Source organism: Peromyscus leucopus, chromosome 19 (genome assembly GCF_004664715.2).
Source record: "Peromyscus leucopus breed LL Stock chromosome 19, UCI_PerLeu_2.1, whole genome shotgun sequence".
Classification (NCBI taxonomy): Eukaryota; Metazoa; Chordata; class Mammalia; order Rodentia; family Cricetidae; genus Peromyscus; species Peromyscus leucopus.
In genome coordinates this window covers 49,122,903-49,142,360 of record NC_051079.1, presented here as the reverse complement: position 1 = coordinate 49,142,360, position 19,458 = coordinate 49,122,903, and the positions used below count along the sequence as shown (strand labels likewise).

Sequence of the window (19,458 nt, the reverse complement as noted above, 5' to 3'; positions counted from 1 at the left end):
TGAGTTGGTGGCCAGCCTGAGCTACTTAGGAAGACATCTGTCTCGGAAAGAAAAGAAGGGAGGGAGGGAGGGGGAGGGAGGGGGAAGGGAGGACATAAAAACTTGGGGTGGTGCTCAGTGCTAGAGTGCTTGCCTTGCATGAGGAAGGCCCTGGGTTCTGTGCTGCAACACACGGGGTACAATGTTGAACTAGCGAGCTAGCCTGGGAACTTAGAATATGCAGATGACTTCCAAGTTCCAGAGTTCAAGCAGTGAACTTAGGAAGCTAAATCCACTTGCTATTGTTGGTTAGCTGCTTTAGAACTGAAAATGACCTTTTCAAATTGGAAAAGTGGGCAGGAACAAAGAGGAACTTGAAAACTAACAATGGCTCACATTCTCACATTTTCATAGCTATTTCTGGTTTATAAAGTGCGTCTGTATCATCATTTCATCTGCCCTGCCAACGGCTCTGTGAGGTCAATATGAGGTCTCCCTGAGCACAGATGAGCAGGCAGGCCTCGAAGATGGGACATAACGCACAGTACCTACTGAGTAGGACAGAAAACTTTTTGTTTGTTTGTTTTGTGTGTGGTTTTTTTTTTTTTTTTTTTTTTTTTTTACCACACCATGTTTCCTCTGAGCATTCTATACACAAATGTACTAAACAAACTACTGGGCTCATTTTGCAAAGGTAATGTCAATTTCAACCTGCAGGTAAAAACAGTGGAGGAAATATTTCGAGCTTCGGTGCCTTTGCAGAAGTTTTCCAAACATCAGATATGCTATAAAGTAGCTGCTCAGTCAAAACCGAGGCCCAGTTGGGGAAACGTGTCCAAACACTGGGCTTGAACCGCACTTAGAGACTCAAAATCTTTTTTTTTTTTTTTTTTTTTTTTTTTGGTTTTTCGAGACAGGGTTTCTCTGTGTAGCTTTGCACCTTTCCTGGAACTCACTTGGTAGCCCAGGCTGGCCTCGAACTCACAGAGATCCGCCTGGACTTTGCGACTCGAAGTCAGGCCTTTGATGCTGTCCACAGGCACACACTACCAGAAATAAAAGAGTTGACACACTCATACAACTTCAAACTAAATCTCTTGGCTGGGCTGTAGCAGTTCATTTTCGGCAGCCCCTAATTATCTTCAGAGGCACGCACTGTATTGTATTTTCGGTGCTAAAACTGTTCGCTTCCACAGTGTCTATCGCACCGTTTTGGTATCTCTTCACATTTTAATTCATTAGGAACTCGGAAAGTTGAAAGTGAACCCCGTCTACTGCCTATCTTGTTAGCATTTTTCTGTTTCTCCTTTTCCTGGGAGATTGTCTTTTTGAAGATCCTTGTTTGTTATTTCTCACTCCCCTCTCGCTCCTTTGTTGTCTTTTTACCAGCCTGGCTGTCTAGGCTGGAAGGTGCTCAGAACTTCTGGGAGTGGAGATCATAAACTCAAAGCCAAAAAGGTGGGCCTAAGGAGGAACGCAACGCAGTCCCCAGCCCAGAAGCAGCCTGACTGGAGAGTGAAGTGGTTAGCTTCCCTGTCCTTAGCTGAGGGCAAGCAAAGTCAGTGGTCCCCCAGCAGGGCACCGCACCAAAGCGTGTGGTCAGTGAGGCTGGCCCTGCTAGCCCAGCAGGAGGGCGGCGGAAAGCAGGGCGTGGCGCTGGCCAGTGCGGGACCGGGACACCGGCGGGCGGCGTAGGGGGGGCGAGGCGTGCTCGGGTCTATTCCGGGAGCGCGCAGGGCGGGGCGGGGGCGTCCTGCAAGCATCCTGTCTGGGGGAGGGGACGAGCTCGCCGCCGGGGCAGCCCCAAGAGCGCAAGCCGCCCGTGCGGCAGCCGCTGCGCCCTAGGCTGGGCGCCCCGGGATCCCCGCCGGCGCCATGGACCGAGGCCGGGGTAAGTGGCACCACCGCGGCGGTCGGGGAAAAGGGACCTGGGAGATCCGAGGCCGGAGGGGAGCTGAGAAGGAGGGGGTAGAGGTGGCGATGGGACTTGGCGTGCCAGGCACTAGACACTTGGGCACAGGTGCCTCCTGCAGCAGGAGCAATCCGTGAGTGTGAACCCCTCGTGGTTCTTAGGTCTGGGTCCCCCATGGGTGGGAATTCGGCGTGTTTGAACACTCTGTTTCCTAACTTTATGAAAGGTTCCCCAAGGATTCTTGAAGCAGCGAGCTACCCCCTCCTCGCCACACGTAGGGAGAGGGTGGAATGCGGGTACCGGTTACACTCCTGGAACAGTCGCTCATGCGGCTCCCACTGTGCGCCCTGGGAGAAGCCCCAGGAGAAGCCCCGGGAGACCGAAGTTTGCAGCTGCTTTGGGAGAAGGCGGAGCTGCGTGAGCACGCTTCCGCGCCTCTGTGTGTGTTTGGCGGACGGTTTAGAGTCGTGAGGACTACTGCAGTTAGTTAGGACTGCTTCCTGGGGCCTTAGGGTGGGAACAGCGCACATCTTAGTAAAGGTTAGGAGATTGCAGCGGCCGTGTGTCTACGTGAGAGCGAGGGGGTAGTGTCAGAGGCCTGAGTCCCGCCGCCGCCCGCAGCTCTAGGATCCTGAGATCACAGGTGTGTGAAGGCACTGGGCGAACTGAGTGTCTTGCTACCAGAAGCAGTTTCTATTGTTGTTGCTGTTGATGGAAAATTCCTCTCCCTTCCAACAATCATCTTAACAACCCGCCCCCTGCTTGCTCTGCTGAGGCCCCAGGGGCAAAAGGAAGTGTTTGGGCTGGGATGAGTGCTTGAGCAGGTGTGCAGGGTAACCTTCTCCACCCTGTGTAAGTTCAGAGGGCCTTAGAGGAGCCGCCACCCCGTGCTCTTCACCACCCCTCTCCAACACAGAATTCAGCACCCACCTGCTCCTTCAGGATCTTTGGAGAGCAGGCAGACATTGAGGGGAAGGGCTTGCGCGTGCTTCTTCAAGACGGAGGCATGATTTGAAGGCAGTTTTCACCTGTTCGCCGACTTCTGGGCAAGGGTACACCCACCCACGAGGGCAGAAAAGCAGAATAGGCCTTTCTCATTCCTTCCGCTCTCCTCCCAGTGCCCCAACCTCACATCTAACGCAAGGATCATCTTCGGATGTCGAATACCACCCTGTCTGGTTCCCTGTACCAAAATCTATACGGAGAACTAAGGTTTGAGTGTTTGTAATCGATGTGGCCACTTCAAAATGCAGCCTCCAGACGTCTAGCTAGGTCTAGCTAGGACGTGGGACCTCCCAGGAATCTCTTGCTGCCCAGAGCATTCAGGGACTCTGACCTTTTTTTTTTTTCCTTGTCCGCCACAGCTCTTGTCCTGGGGTCCCGTTAGTACTATGGTGTTAGCTTCCTGGATCTTGCTCCCTTGACCAGAAGTGAGCTTCCAGAAGCCAGGAAACAGAGCTTGTGAGACTGTGTCTGGCACATGATGGGAACGGCCCAATGTGGCTTATCAAGTGAGATGAAGCCTGCTTCTTGTACATCTCAAGTTAATTCGTCATAATGTCCATTTTTAAAAGAATCCTCCTGCAAAATTCTCACAACCGAGCTGTTCTGTGACCTGCTAGAGGCCATGTCAACCCTTTGAGTAAAGTGGCATGTGGCTGGAGGGCACAAGACCAAGTCACCTTCATTTCCCACCTTGATAAACAGTTTCAAATACTGTGGTGAAAGCAAATTTGACCGGACTGTGGATTAGAGTGCAAAATCTGTGTCTTTAAGATAAAGTATAAGGGTTCAGAAGTGATGTTAGGGACAGTGATGGCTGGCTTTATCAACTTGACACATTCTAGAAATACCTGGGAAGAGAGTCTCAATGAGGGGTGGTCTCCATTAGGTTGGCCTCTGGGCACGCCTTTGGAGGTGGGCGTAGGGGGCTTCCTTTGATTATGTAAGTTGATGTGGGGCCACCCAGCCTAACAGGGGGACAGTACCATTCCCTAGATTTGTGGTGTGGACTGTTTAGAAAGGGAGAAGGTGAGCTGAGCGCCAGAGTGCATGCTTTCTCTCTGCTCGTGACTGTGGATGGGACTTGCTGTCTGGGTTCCTGCCACCTTATCTTTTCTGAAGTAATGGGGCTGTCACCTGGCATTGAGAGATGAAATAAACCCTGTCTTCCCCTAAATTGCTTTTGTCAGGGTATTTTGCTATAGCAATGGGAAACAAAGGAAGACATAGCCTCCCTTGTCATGCCCCTGTCCTCAGGTGGATGTGCATACCACCACCACTACCACCCCCAACATGTCAAGCAAAGTTCTAAAAAGGCAGGTCTCTTTTTAGCATTCCCCACCACCTCAGGGTAGGGTGGTGACCTTGAGCAGGCTAGGGTCACCTTAGACAAGAACACGGTTCAGCATTTGCAGCCATCACAGCTGAGATCACCTCTTGCACTGGTTCAGTTTTTTCACATTGTTTTCTCTCTTGAGCAGCTCATGGGTCAGAGGTTATCCCCTCTCAGGAAAGCAGGCTGTGGCGCAATCCCAACACCCAGGTCTCTTTAATAACAGAGATCTCTTTTCTCTCAGCTCTCCAGGCTGGTAGCCCAGGATCAAGGTTAACCTCAGACGAGGCCTTTTCCTGGCTTTCGTCATTTTTCTGTATTTTCACACACACCTCTTCTCTATGGTTTTCCTCTTCTTAGATGGACACCAGCTCCATCAGACTCAATCCCATTCTCATGACCTCATTTGACCTCAGCTACCTCCTCAAGGCCCTGGCTCCAAATGCAATCACATGGGACTTAGGGGTTCAGTCTACAAATGGGTAGAAGGTAGGGGCGGACAGGAGCAGAAGTCAGTCCAGAGCAGCCACTGACATTAATTTGCAGTCATTTTCTGTGTGATACACAGAGCAAGGTTTAAACACAGCCTTGATTTTTAAGCATACTGCTAACTGCCTCCACAGTGGCAAGAGAACAGCCAAACCCTAAAATAAGACTAGATTCCGAGTCTTCTGTCTCAGGTACCCTGTGCATGTCCTCTGACACAATTATACCATCCATCCTCCACGTAGTGAATAGGAACAAACCTGGGAAGCGGGATTTCTCTTCTCACAGCAAACTGCCTTGGAATAAGCAAAGCAGGATTCACGCAACCCAGTGACAGACATAGAAACCACTTATAATAGACTCCCCTTCCCATGAGATTTCCCGGGGTATGCCTGTCACACAAAGAGAACTGGCCACCAGTGAGGTAGCACACGGGTAGGCTTCATGACTCCACCTTCCACAGGACAAGCTGGTGAACTTTCTGTCCCCAGATGAGGCTGAAATGTGGAAAGCGGGCTGCCTTTTCTTGGAGGCACGGATGTGAAATATTTGTGTACAAAGCTTAGTATATGAGGAACTCTCAGATGCTCACTGTTACTCAGTCAGCTTACCTCCAAGGGCTCAAGCTCTGCACTCACATCCTTCCCCACCATGTCAGGTGAGCCCGCCTGTGACTTTTTGTTGTTGTTGTTGTTGTTGTTGTTGTTGCAAACACAGCTACATGAAGAGCTGTGAAAGGAAATGGGGGTGTTTGTGAACAAGACAAAATCTGAAGCGGCGACGACGGGAGAGTGGTCCTCAAACTAGCCTCCCTACAGGAGAGGTAGTAGAAAGAGCTTCCAGAAGTTTCTCTTAAAGGTTCACCAAAGGCTGAGGTGGGCTCCACTTAAAAGTGCACGGATGAAAGAAATGTTCAAAGCTAGAAGCTGGGTGTGGTGAGGAAGGATTGTCATTCCAGACTCAGGAGACCGAGGCAGGAAGAGCACTACAAACAAACAAAAAAGAAAGAAATGAAGAAGAGGTAAAAAACAAGTATTGCCTGGGCACACAATGAGGCAGAGGTTAAATAGTCCTTCACCAGTGTGTAGGCTAAGGACGACTATCACCTTCACCTAAGGTTCCAGAGGGTTCCATAAACCCCTTCCTGCACACTGTCGAGGAACAGGGCTCCCAGGTGTGTGTGTCCTTTGATTTAAAATACTCCTCTTTTCTTTAGCTGCATGCCACAGCACAGCCTTTATTGGGATTTTATGGATCAATGTGTGAGGATGGACTCGGGGGAGGAGAGGGTCTGATGCAGTTCCGAGCAGTTATTTCAAACTAGTGGGCTGGTAGGGGGGCTCAGTGGGTAGAGACTACCTAAGTTTGGTCCTCGGAATTCACATGGAAGAAGAGAGCTGACTTCACTAGTTGTTCTCTGACCTGGGTACGTTTGGTGTGGTGTGTAGACCCCCCTCTGTGGTACCTGACCCCCCTCTCTCATACACATACACACACACACACACACACACACACACACACACACACACACACTAAATAATGAATGAATGAATATTGAAACGTAAAGAGAGAAAGAAAGAAGGGGAAGGAGAGAGAATCCATTGACCTAAGCAGACCTGAACCACTGTAGGCTGCCATCTTGTAGCATACCACCACCACCACCACCACCACCACCACCACCACCACCCCCCCCCCCCCCCCCCCCCCCCCCCCCCCCCCACCCACCACCACCACCACCAGGCCTTTGCTGTCAGCTCCCTGTTCCATCCAACAGCTCACCTCCTCACTCTCGGGGGTTTTTTCTCCTTGCAGCTCTGAATATTCCATGCCTTCCCCCCTCCCCCGCCCCCCACTCCTATCACCTTAGTCATTGTGCAAACATTTCTTCTTCCCTGGGGCCGTGTGTCCCAGCCTTCCCAGCTGCCTCTGCCTGCCTGCGGCTGCTCAGAGCACCGTGTGCCACACTGGTGGTCATGTCCACGGTTGCCGTTAACTGTGGCATGGCGTGCGCTGTTGGTAGCTCTTTGAGCACAGGCCTCTCCTAGCTTGTTGATAGCCTCCTCCTCCTCCTCTCCTCCTCCTCCTCCTCCTCCTCCTCGGCTCCTCCCGCCATGTTTGGCACTTAGTAGTCGCCCAGGAAATGTCTATCAAGACGGTGAAGAAATGAAAGTAAGCGGATCCAGCTCCGCGTGGCCCCTGGCTGTGGTCATTTTCAACGCCGTGATTGGAGGGACAGAAGTATGGACGTTATCATCACACAAAGTTGTTTGCTTTGCCTTCCTCCTTTGTAAGTCAGACCCCAGATCCTGTTGACTGTTACTGGGAAATGGATCTTGGGTGGCTGCTTCTCCTATATCCTGTTCCGCCTACAGGGTCTTCCTGTTTCTACTGTGGGCTTCTCCAGTGTGCCTCGAGGACCACTCCCTATGTGTCTGAAGTGGTGCTGCCCTAATCTACCTGGGCTCCAAAACTTGCCCTGTGGAGCCCAGAGAAAACACACTCCAGAGATCTGATCAGGGGTTCCGGGGTGAGATCTGGGAGTCTGCATTTTGCAAAGCCCTTGGGTAAACTTGTTCTCACTGGTGAATGCCACAGTTCTCAATACACTGCTCTGCTGTGACCTTTGACCCTGCTCACACAACCTTCCAGGATTTCCTGTTCCTTACCCTAGGTAAGTGAGGGGTAGTCAAAGGTCTTTCCCATTTTTTCAATCAAGTGGAGCTCTGGGGTCCAGACCTATTTCTCAAGGTAGACAGACTCCTTCAAGCTACAAGTTCTCTTACTTTAACTCTTAAATCACCAAGCAGGATGTGGTGGCACACAACTTTACTCCCAGCAGAGGCAGGTGGATCTCTGTGAGTTTGAGCCAGCCTGATCTACATAGATCTCTAGGCTAACCAGAGCTACATAGTGAGATCCTGTCTCAAAAAAAACCTCAAAGTAAATACATAAATAGCCATGCAGTTTTTTTATTATAGCCCATAATATATCTAATTCCTCCTAGCTCTACCCTACATTTTTTTTTCAACTTAGAGAGGTATTTGACATCTTCCCAGTGGTATTCACTTCAGCCTGGCCTTGTGGATGCTGAGCATTTGTGGAAAACTTTGGTCCAAGACTAGACCACCTTGTGCTGGTGGTCATTGTGTATACTGTCACTTAACAAAAGTTTTTGGGCTGGGGAGGGGGATGCACTGGGCAAGAAGGAGCCATGTGATAGGGAGAATCATCCGACAGAACTGATGCTGGAGTCCTTTTTCAGATTCCGTTTCATCCTTGAGTTTCTCTTCTGGGGCTCTTCCCAACCATGGCAGTAGCCCTAGGACATGGACAGAACAGCCATTCTCCTTTTTTTTTTTTTTTTTTTTTTTTGGTTTTTTGTTTTGTTTTGTTTTGTTTTTCGAGACAGGGTCTCTCTGTGTCACTTTGTGCCTTTCCTGGAACTCACTCTGTAGTCCAGGCTGGCCTCGAACTCACAGAGATCCACCTGTCTCTGCCTCCCAAGTGTGCCGTTCTCCTTCTAGCGTAGGTGAAGCGTTTGAAGTTCAGCATCTTCCTGAAAGAGACCAGTCCAGCATCACCTGCCTGTGGGGTCTTCTACCACACACCCCTCCCCTGCTTAGTTCCCCTAAGACTTTCAGGTACCAGTCCGTCCCCAGGAGCCTGGGCTTTTAGAAGATTCTAGTTATCATTGACATGTGTCTTCTTTGTACATGTGAATCCCAATGTCTAGGACTGTATTCTGCATTATATCCTCAGGGTCTAACCACTATGCCAAATGCTGAATTTTTGTAGTCACATCCTACTTATGTTGAACACACACCATGATTCCAGTCAATGTAGATACTAATCTTACAGATGAAGATATTGAGTCTTAAAAAGGCTGTGTATCTACTCAGCTCTGCCTACCTCCAAACCTAAGTTCCTTTCTCATTAGTATATGTTTATCATACAAAATAATAGGCTTCACTATGGCATTTCATGCATGTATATAGTGTACTATGACCATAAATGCCCACAGTTAACCCAGCAAGAGGGGAACACAAATATTTCCTCTTCTACTTCTATGTTGTTTCTTCTTTTGTTTGTGTGTCTTGTTTGTTTCTCAAGACAGGGTTTCTCTGTGTAGCTCTCGCTGTCCTGGAACTCAGCAGACCAGGATGGCTTAGAACGCGGAGATCCTCCTGCCTCTGCCTCCCAAGTGCTGGGATGAAAGGTGTACACCACACCGCCCAGCTTCTATGCTGATTTTTAAATCTAGATTGCCCAGATGAGAGAAAACATATATTTGTCTTAATGAGTCTGGCTTTCTTCACTCAACATGATAATTTTCAGTTCCATCCACTTTCCTGCAGGTGACATAATTCTGGTTTTTGTAGCTGAATAAAACTCCATCTCGCATACATACCTCATTGCCCACCCCATCCCCCAGCCATTCATTAATGGTTACTTGAGCTGATTTCTTAGCTTGGCTATTCTGCATGTGCCATAGTAAACATGGTGTGCAGGCATCTCTGTGTTATGTGGACTTCTAGGTCTTTGGACAGGTACCCAAGAAGGGTCTAGCCAGATGATTCTAGCTTTTGATTTTTGAAGAGCCCCTACACCGATCCCCATTGTGGCTGCATCAATTTACATCCCCCACCCTCAGGAATGTATTAGGGTTCCTATCTCCCCACCTCCTCACCAGCATTTATTATTATTTGTTTCTGAGCTGCGGGCCATGACTGAGCTGAGATGGAGTGGCTTTGCATTTCCTTGGTGGCTCAGGGCGTTGGACATTTTTTCATAGACTTATTGGCCATTTGTCCTTCTTCTTTTGAGAACTATGGTTCATTTGTTCATTTATTAATGGTTTTATTTGTTCTTTTGCTGTTTAATTGGGGAGTGGTTCTGTATGGCTTCTCCGGTATTAATCGCCTGTCAGATGGGTAGCTGGCACAGTGGACTCCGGGCTCTGTTGGACATTTGCTTGGCAATACGAGAGCTTTTTGGTCTCATGCTGTGCCATTTGTCCCTAACATTGTTCTCTTCTGCTTTGCGTGCATGTTGGGGGTGGGGGCGCTCACTAGGTAAAGACTGCAAGGTAGGGACAGGACAGGTACTAAGAGAAGAAGCTCAGAACCATCCTGAGGGACACCCTCTGTCCGTGAAGGGATATAGCCAGGCGCAGCTCTGTGAGGTGTTAGGTCTCTCCCTTCCCAACCCCACCACCACCACCACCGTAGCTGGTGTTTAGAATTAAAGAAGCCACCAAGGAGGCTGAGCCAGGAGGGCCCCAGGCTGGGTTCATCTTCCATGTCAAATTCCATTCCAGAATGCCTGTGATGCCTGTAACGTGGGGGGGGGGGGGGGTGGATAGAGGTGCAGAGCTGGCCAGGCATGATTCTTCCCCTGGCACAGCTGTCAGGCCATGGTGGGAACAGAATGTGGCACCACATTGCGGTCATTCCAGCTCGGGGAATTCACCAGCAGCCTGCTGCCCACGAGGCAGGCCAGGGGCCTTTTTATAGCCCTCTAAGAACCAGGAGGAAAACTGATCTGCGAGAGAAAAGCAGAGCACTTGTCTTGGCCGGGCACCATTCTCTCAATCGAGTCCTTCCCAGAGGCCCACGGTGCTGTTTGGGCAGGAGAGGCGGCTATACATGAGCGTGAGCGGTGTGTGCATGAAGGAAGCTGGTGCGCTATTGAAAGATGGAGGACGGAAGACGAAGACGGGGACCAGCCCCTGGCTCCTCGAATCCCCTTCTTGGGCTTCCGTTTCTTCATCTGACAGGTTACCGTGCAGTGACTCTATTAGAGTGCAGAGGTCAGTAGACCTCAACCTGTGGGCCAAAGAGCAGGTGGATCAGTGCTGCTGGTGAAGAACTGTGCTGGTCCCTCATGCGTTGTTGATGGGCTTCCTCAGCACAGGACCACAGCTGAGTAGTTGGAACAGACCGTGTGCATCCTGCAAAGCTAAAACACAGGAATCAGCTAGGCCAGCCGTTCTCAACCTGCGGGTCACGACCCTTTCAGGGGTCTAACCGACCCTTTCCCAGAGGTCGCACATCAGATATTTACATTACAATTCCTAACAGTAGCAAAATTACAGTTATGAAGTAGCAACAAAAATAATTATATGGTGGGGGGGGTCACCACAACACGAGGAAGGGACGGTATTAAAGGGTCACAGGGTTAGGAAGGTTGAGAACCGCTGATCTAGGCCTTCCCGAAGGTTTGTTCACTCTTGGTAAGGGCGGAGAGAGAGGGCAGACCCTGCAGGGAGCGCTGGGGTGGAGTGCGTTCAGTCAGGAGATGGGAACGGCCGTTTCCCTCGGCTTCTCAAATCACTTTTAGCCTCACAATGATGGCGAATAAAATTTTAAGCAATAAGAGTTACGCTGGGTAAGTGGGAGTACTGAGCACAGTGGCTCCCCTCCACCTTACTCCCAACACAGCCCCTTCCCCTGTGGAAGCCAAGCAGACCCCACAGGTTTTGCCAAAAGAACCCATGGAAACCATGTGTCCTCCCTCAGCTGTACAGAGGTTCAAGGGCAGTCGCTTCCCTAAGGTCATGTGATAGAGCCCCCAGGGGGCATTGCCGAGAACCACTGATGTCCCAAGCAGAGCCTGCTCTTGGTGGCAGTGCATGGCGGCCAGGGCCAGCCCTGCGGATCCCGAGTCCCCAGGGGGTCAGATCTGAGGCTCTGCTGGACACTTTATGGAAACCTACCTGTGAGTTACATCAGCATGGCTGAGTCAGGTCTGAGAACCTATTTTCTGAGAGACCCAGAACCAAAAGAAAACAAATTTTAAATCTTTATATATATTTTTTTATTTCATTGGTACAAAGACTTTTTTTTAAAAAAACCTCAGAGTGTATGTTACAATTGACATGTTAATTTATTCATTTCCCCCCTTTTCTAAAAAAGCTGTTATTCCGTAGATAAAAACATCTTCAAATCGGTGGCATCTTAGGATGGAGAAATTATGATAATTTATACAAAAGCTTTCTTTTGAAGATGGAATCAGATTCATTCATTTGTAGAATAAATATTTACCCTTCCTGCCCATTCTTGTTGGAGGGTGTGCTGAGGGCAGATCCTGCTGATATGAAACCGAGGAAGATTTTTTTTTTAGCTCCACTTGAACCAAGAAAACTGATCTCCTGGGACCGTGCCAGGAAACCAGAGAGACTAATGGCTTTTCCTCGCCTCTAGCTAGCAGCCAGGTGTGGCTCTGAAAAGAGCAAGCTCCAAAGTGAGGCTGTGCCTGTGACCCGAAATCATATCTGGTCAGCGTCCATCAAAGAGAATGTGCAAAGGACCAGAGGGCTCAAGGGACGCTTTGTAGCCAAGACCCTCCAGAACACTGCAGATGGGATTCCAGGTGGGGGCGAGTGATAGAGAGGAGAGAAAGGCCCAGAAGGTTCTGAAGAGTGAGCAAAACCGCATGCCTGCAACCCAGAGCATCAGAGAGAAGTAAGCAGAGCCCTGAGTACCTCCACAGAGGAGCCCCCCCCCCAAGTCTGCATGCGCACGCGCACGCATGCACACACACACACACACACACACACACACACACACACACACACACACTCTTGGGTCTCTGACAGGGTGTGTCCCTATTCTTGGAGGCTGTGCTTGTGATGTGCCTAATTATAGAGACAGATAAGCCCAGAGTCAAGGGCCTTAGCTGTCTGCTGGTGTCTGGTTACCTCTTTGGGATCCTGTCTGTACCTGCTTCCATTTAATCCCCTGTTTCTTCCACTGAAGCCATCAGGAGGCTCCAGGCAAGCATGGGAAGGTGCCCTGCGCACAGAAAGCATTCTGGTTTAGTTCTCCAAAGGGAAGCTTGGAATCAAGTTTGTATCTGATTGTCTTTCTTAATAACAAGAGAGCGCCGGGTGGTGGTGGCGCACACCTTTAATCCCAGCACTTGGGAGGTGGATCTCTGTGAGTTCAAGGCCAGCCTGGTCTACAGAGCAAGATCCAGGACAGGTACCAAAACTACACAGAGAAACCCTGTCTCGAAAAACAAAAAAATAAAAATAAGCAAGAGAGGAACCCTAGTTCTCTCCTATACCTTCAAGGCTCTTGCTCATGTGCAGCCTTTATTGACACTGGAGGAAGACCGGGATTGGAGATGCTCTTGGAACCGTTGTTATAGTCCAGCAAAGAATCTGGCTACATTTTACCGGTATCCTGAGGACTGGAGTCAGGCTAAATTCCAAAGTAATGGTTAATTTATTTGCTGAAGGAAATTTCAAGACGGGAGCCTTCAGGCGGTATCATGGTTAGTCTTCACTGCTGTTCTTCAGGTCTGTAAAGAGAGAAGACAAAAACAGCAGAGACATCAAAAATGCGCAGTTTGGCAAAAGAAGGAGTTGAGTTTAGGATTGCAGACAAGGCTGATGAGCTGCTGAATGGTCAGAGGTCCACGTTTCTAGGGTATCTGTCTCTGCACCAGGACGATTGCAGAGGTGGCCAGGGGTGAGACTTCACCCATCCAAGGCTCCAACCTGTACACCTGGGAATTCATTTGAAAGGAAAGAACCTGAACTCAGAATATATCACCAAATGGTTCCCTGTTGGAAAGCAACTGCTTAGGAAAGATTTTTCTCCGACTCAGCCACCAAGGCATATAGTGGCTACCACAGTTTGGTTCCAAGTCATATAGTGGCTACCACAGTTTGGTTCCAAGTTATATAGAGGCTACCACAGTTTGGTTCCAAGGGGCCAGGCTACATCTTGAGCTGGCAGCAAAATGTGGCAGCATTGTCCTTATGGTGCTGATTTTGTAGGCAGACTAATGTGACTGTTCACTTTACGTTCCTGCCTCCACAATGGACTGTATCCCCTCAAACTATGGACCAAAATAAGCCCTCCCTCCCTTAAGGTGCTTGTGGTCAGGTATTTGGTTAAGCAGCACCAAAGGGAACTAATGCATTCTCTTTGGTGGAATTTAAATGATTATTGTTTTTATTGCATCTGACCTACTCTTGTGAGTATGCAGGAACATGTGTGTAGGGCTAGAAGACCTTGTTTCCTTGGCGTCCTCTATCCCTACTGGCTCTTGCAATCTTTCTGTCTCCTCTGCCTCTGCCACAGAGTTTCCTGAGCACTAAGGGGAGGGATCTGGTGGAGACAGCTCACTTGAAATGTTCCAAGGTCTCTCAGTCTCTGTACACTGTCCAGTTGCGGGTCTCTGTATTTGTGCCCATCTACGGCAGGAGGAATCTTCTTGAGATAGGGAATCTCATTGGCCCAGGACTTGCCAAGTAGGCTAAGGTGGTGGCCAGTGAACCCCAGAAACCCGCCTGTCTCTGCTTCCCCGGAGCTGGGGTTACAAGCTTTTGTCTCACCTCGTTTTTCAATATCTGAGACACCGCCCAGTGTTGTTTGCTTTATGATGTGTCCTCTTACTGACCGGTGCTCCAACCGTCACTACCTAGAAGCTGTGTGACCTCAGGCAAGATATTTAACATCCGTGTGTCTGTTTCCTCATCTGCAAAATGGAAATGATCATGAGAGTGCTATGTGGATCCAGAGCACTGCACACAAACCAGATCACCCCCTCATTACTGCTTCAAGTCTCCCCCCACTTTCCCGATGGTCCCTGCTCATCCTCTGACTTAACCAACACTTAACTGAATTTGATCCCTGGAAACGATGGTGGAAAGAGGGAACTGACATCTGAAAGTTGTCCTCTGACCTCAACTCATGGGTCATGGCATGTGTATGTCCATTCCCCCCCCACACACACACCCATCACATACACACACACACATACACACACACACACACACACACACACACACACCCATCACACACACTCATCATATACACACATGCACTCATACACATGCACACACACACACACACACACACACACATCACATCACATCACATCACATCACATCACATATCGCATACACCCTCATATTGGGTAGCCCAGAGTGGTGACCTTGATCTAAAAACTCTTCTGCCTTAGCTCCCTACTTCTGGGGTCATGAGCCTGTGCCACCACACCATCCTGTGAGAGTTGTTTTAAAGGCATGTTTTGCCTTCCTGGACAGGTAAGGTCACCCTGCTCTTGGTTGCAGAACACAGTTATCTCACGTCCTTCTCCACTAAGGGGTGAGCCCATGAGGACAGCAACAAGGTTTCACTTAGTGTGTGCCGCATTGGCATAGCATCTAGCACAGCAGTGCGGAACAGCAGCTGCACCTGGAGAGGGACCAGCGGATCCTTTTAAAACATTCTATCCAAGGATGGTCGGGCTCCTGGGAAGGTGGGGAGCCTGGAGCAGAGTGCTCCTTGGGTCGTGGGATGGTGCCAAGACCACAATATTAGGTTCACCGTATAGATGAAATTTCCAGCTGTCTGGACTAAAATGAGAAGCAGCAGCTGCCCAAGATGCCTCAGGGAAAGACTGGGGTCAGCACAGTGAATTGTGGGTACACCGTTGACTGTGATGAGAAGCACCCAGAATCAAATGGGTTTTCCTTCCTTTGCCCGGCTGTCAGGGCAGCTGACATCCCTCGGGGAGCCCTGGTCTCTCCTGTCGGCAGAGATCACTCGGAAGGGAACACGGGAACAGTGGGCAGACGGAGACAGGCACCCAGCAGGCAGCTGGGAAGCCTTGTTGTCATGGACGATGGTGCTGAGTAAGCGATCTCCGCCGGTGAGGTAGACAGTCCAGGTGGGGTGCGATGCTCAGGGTGAGCACAGAAGGACCCTTTGGACTAGCTGCTAGATTGGGAGTCCGTTTCCCTGCTTCCCTTCCCCTTCTGATGTGTCTTGGGTTGCTGTGAAGTTGGCTCTGGTCCACACCCCCCAAAACTTCCTCCCTAGGAGACCTGGAGTGGGGGGTAAAAAAAAAAAAAAACAATAAAGTATCCAGTGATCACAGGCACTTAGAAGTCACTTAGCCATTGGACTTGGAGTTCTGCCCCTTTCACTCCTGAAATGGGAGTTTTATGGGGCTTTCTAGGCTCTGCTCTTCACAGCAAGGTGACTTTATTTTAGGCATCTGCTCCCATCTGAAGTGTTTGCCCAGTCCTAACTTCTGACCAATCGCTCTTCTTCCACTCCTCCATGAGTTCCTTGTGGCTTTAACAACCGACCCACATTGCATCATACTCTGACCTCTCCCAGCCCTCCAGGGCTCAGAACACCGTCTTTCCTTTGGGACACGGAGAATGAAGAGCGCTTGTTTCCCTTTGGGGTCTCATGAGTCCGGCTTCTGCTGTCTAAGTTTCTCTCCACGTTTTGTCTTCCACACTCCCACTAGAATGCCCCGTTAAGCTCTGTTTGCAGCATTCTGGGGCTTCTCCAGTCCCCAGCTCTTCCATACTCCTCTGGCAAACCAAGAGTCCACAAACCACCTAGTTAGGTTGATCGCATAATAACCCCACTCCCGTACCAGTTTTAGGAATTAGTTTTCTTGTTATTGTGACCAGGTATCAGACAAGAAGAAGCCCCGGAGAGAATGGTTTATTTGGCTTACAATTTGAGGTGGCTTTAGGTCATAATGAGGCTCGGCTTGGTTAGCATGAGGATGCTCCGCAGTGCTCTACTGGATACTCAGAGCAGTTTTATTATTTCCACTCTGTACATGAGGAGACAGACATGTAGAAGCTGAATTTGCCTGAGGCCACACAGCTTCTAGGAGGTAGCCTTGGGAGCAGAGGTCATGGACAGACAGCACTGGCGGGAGGGGGGGGGCGTGTCCTCAGATATTAAAGGAAGGTTAGACAAAAGCTAGCCTGAGTGTGCACACCACAGCTTCCCATTGGTGCAGCCTGAGTGTGCACACCACAGCTTCCCATTGATGCAGCCTGAGTGTGCACACCACAGCTTCCCATGGTGCAGCCTGAGTGTGCACACCACAGCTTCCCATTGATGCAGCCTGAGTGTGCACACCGCAGCTTCTCATTGGTGCAGCCTGAGTGTGCACACCGCAGCTTCCCATTGGTGCAGCCTGAGTGTGCACACCGCAGCTTCCCATGGTGCAGCCTGAGTGTGCACACCACAGCTTCCCATTGGTGCAGCCTGAGTGTGCACACCACAGCTTCCCATTGGTGCAGCCTAAGACATCTGTAGGACCTTTTCTGACTGCTCTCACACTCTGTGGCTTCTGGGTACTGACCCTCCACCCCAGCCTGCGCTTCCGTATGGGCCGCTGCTTAACCTCGACTCCGGAATCTTTATGTAGTCTTTCATATGGTTAGAACCATTATTGGCCATCACGTATTTACTGTTCTCCGAGATTGATCAGTCTACAAAACCTCAGTTTCACAGAGTGCTTGCATGCTGTAGTGGTGTGGTAAGACTTCAGTTTCACCTATCATAGGCAGGCAGTTACAATCACCGACTCTGCTGTGGAGAAAACCGAGGTTCAAACACATGAAGCAGCTTGGTCAAGGCCGTGTAGTCAGTAAGGAGGTGGCCAAGACTGGAGCCCCTGGATTCTGTCTCTGGTGCCTGTGTTTTCTCCACTGTACCAAAGCACAACGCACCGTGAGTGGCCAGAAAGATTTCACCCTGGCACCTGTGACCTCCAGCAAATTCTGTAACCTCCCTGGACCTCAGCAAAACTGGGTTCCTGCCATACACTGATGCTACAGAGGGGGACCACGCACGCGCAGGTGAGGCACAGGGATGCAGAATAGCGTGCAGCCGTCAAAGGGGGGCGGGGGAGACAAGGACAGGCGGCAACGACCTGAACACATCTCTGTGCGACACAATGATAAAGTAACAAAGGGGTTGTCTAGAGCGTTAAACCCTCTTAATAAAGTTAAAGTGTGGATTTTCGGGATCTCATCTAGTTACTCTAAAACTGTGAACAAAGGAAGCAGATGCCTGAGGAAGACAGCACTGAATATGATGTCGGAGATCAGAAAGACCAGGGCTGTCAAGACCCCCGACTTAGTGTGGAGTGATGGTGGATGCTTAGGACAGATGGAAAATAACCAGTGACAAAAATAATGATAATAACTGTTGCATTAAACAACAACCAGGTAAGAATGGAGTGTGTGTGATCCGCTGGTGCGAGTAACTTGTGAATCCAGAATTAGAATTCATCCAGTTTTCCTCTTCCTGAGGCTCCCATCCCTTCCTATAGAACCTCCTGACAAGAAGTTCTTAGTAACCGAAGAAAGGATAACAGTGTAGACACTAGAAGCTTAAGCTGAATTGGGTCTGAGTGTGGATCGCAGTCTGTGCTCTGTGACTCCAGGTAAATGACTATGCCTCTCTGAGTCTGCCTTCCTCTGTACAGGGTTAGGAGGAGGAGGAGCGAGGGGACGCATGCAGAGCTTAGCATCACTGAAGAGCTGTGGACAGGAGCTGCTGTTTTAGGGGTGCCCCCGGCACTGCTGCTGTTCCCCCTGCCTATGCAGAGGGAGAGAGCGCAGACTGTCCACACAGAAGCAGGCTCCCATCTTGAGTGGGAGAGGGAGCGAGTGTCACAGTTTCCCACTTCCTCCTAGAACCGTGTTTCCGTTGTGAGCTAAACAGGGAGGAATCCACAGACAAAGGAACAATTCTGGGAGAGCCCCATCCCGCAGCCAGAAGTTATTTCCTCAGAAGTAGGAAGTTAGAGAGGAGCCCCCACCCCCTCCCATGTGCAAATGACCTGGTGCAGGGAAGCTGGGGCTTCCCTGGGACCCGCAGCCAGGAACTGGTTCTCCAGACAAGAGCCCCTCAGTAGGAGCAGAGTGGCTGCTGGGAATGTCAGTGAAGACACTGGACTCCCGTGAGCCTGTCCCCCAGCCTGGCTCCTAGATCGGGCCACCAGATATGCCCACACGACTGCTTTCTCACTGACCTATGACCTTCCTGGCTTCTTATCTCCCTAAAATTACAGCAGGTTAGAGAAATGTGCTAGTCTGCCATCCTGGTAATAATCCCTGCTTTAAAGGTACAATCATTCCCCAGCTCTCCACACTGACACGTCTGTGAGCTCCAATCCTCATACCAAGGGAGAAACCACTGCTCTAATTAACATACACAGGCCGTCCAAGATGACTTCCACGGGGGTGAGACTGAACTCCTGGAAGATGCTGAGCTCCAGGCCCTTGCTGGGCAGGCGGGGTATCTCTGCGGCTCTTTTTCCATCCCATGTATACCACGGTCTTCCTGTATAACAGGACAACAGGAAATGTTGACTTTGGTGGAAAACAAAAAACTGCTTGTCCAACCAATGCTGTCACTTCCAGCATTTTGCCCACGGTTTGCCTGTTCCTTGGTCTTTGAAAGAAGCACGTATAAAGCCACAGGAAGAAGCCGGGGTCCCCTGTGGCCCCAGCCAGGTAGATTTGCAGCAAATTGAAAGAGACCTTTGGCAAGGAAGGAGAGGGTTCTGAGCCTACATGTCAAAAGGACGATTCTGCTAGCCTTTCCCATGGTGCCGGTGGCCTCTGCAGAGCTACCCTCCAACTGGGCACCCAAGAGAGCAACACTCGGGAGGAAAGACATCACAATCAGCCCCTCCCATTCTGCCATTCTGAGACCTCTAAAATAGGGCTAGCCCACCTTGTACAGATTAATGCATGTAAATAACGTGTAAATCAATGTGTGTAAGTGTCTTAAAGTAGGTAAACCACCCATGTTGGCTGAATGACTACTATGTGCTGGATGCTGTTCTACATATGGTCTCCTGTGTGAAGCCCATTCCTACTAAAGGGTTAACAGTGGGTTAACAGTGGTATCTGTACAGCAGGGAGCTATTGGTCTCAAGACATGCATGGCTAAGAAAT

At 50.0% G+C, this 19,458-nt stretch overlaps 1 protein-coding gene across 2 annotated transcripts in view; it reads left to right on the top strand.

The window, feature by feature from the left end:
• The first annotated feature begins 1,768 nt into the window (after nucleotides 1-1,768).
• The window catches only part of Afap1l1 (actin filament associated protein 1 like 1), a 57,389-nt gene continuing 39,699 nt past the window's right edge, over nucleotides 1,769-19,458 (top strand). For both annotated transcript variants that reach the window (XM_028890094.2, XM_028890093.2), the window contains exon 1: nucleotides 1,769-1,870. In XM_028890094.2, coding sequence (XP_028745927.1) covers nucleotides 1,855-1,870 — 16 coding nt within the window. In that variant the 5' untranslated portion in view covers nucleotides 1,769-1,854. The remainder of the gene's footprint in view (nucleotides 1,871-19,458) is intronic.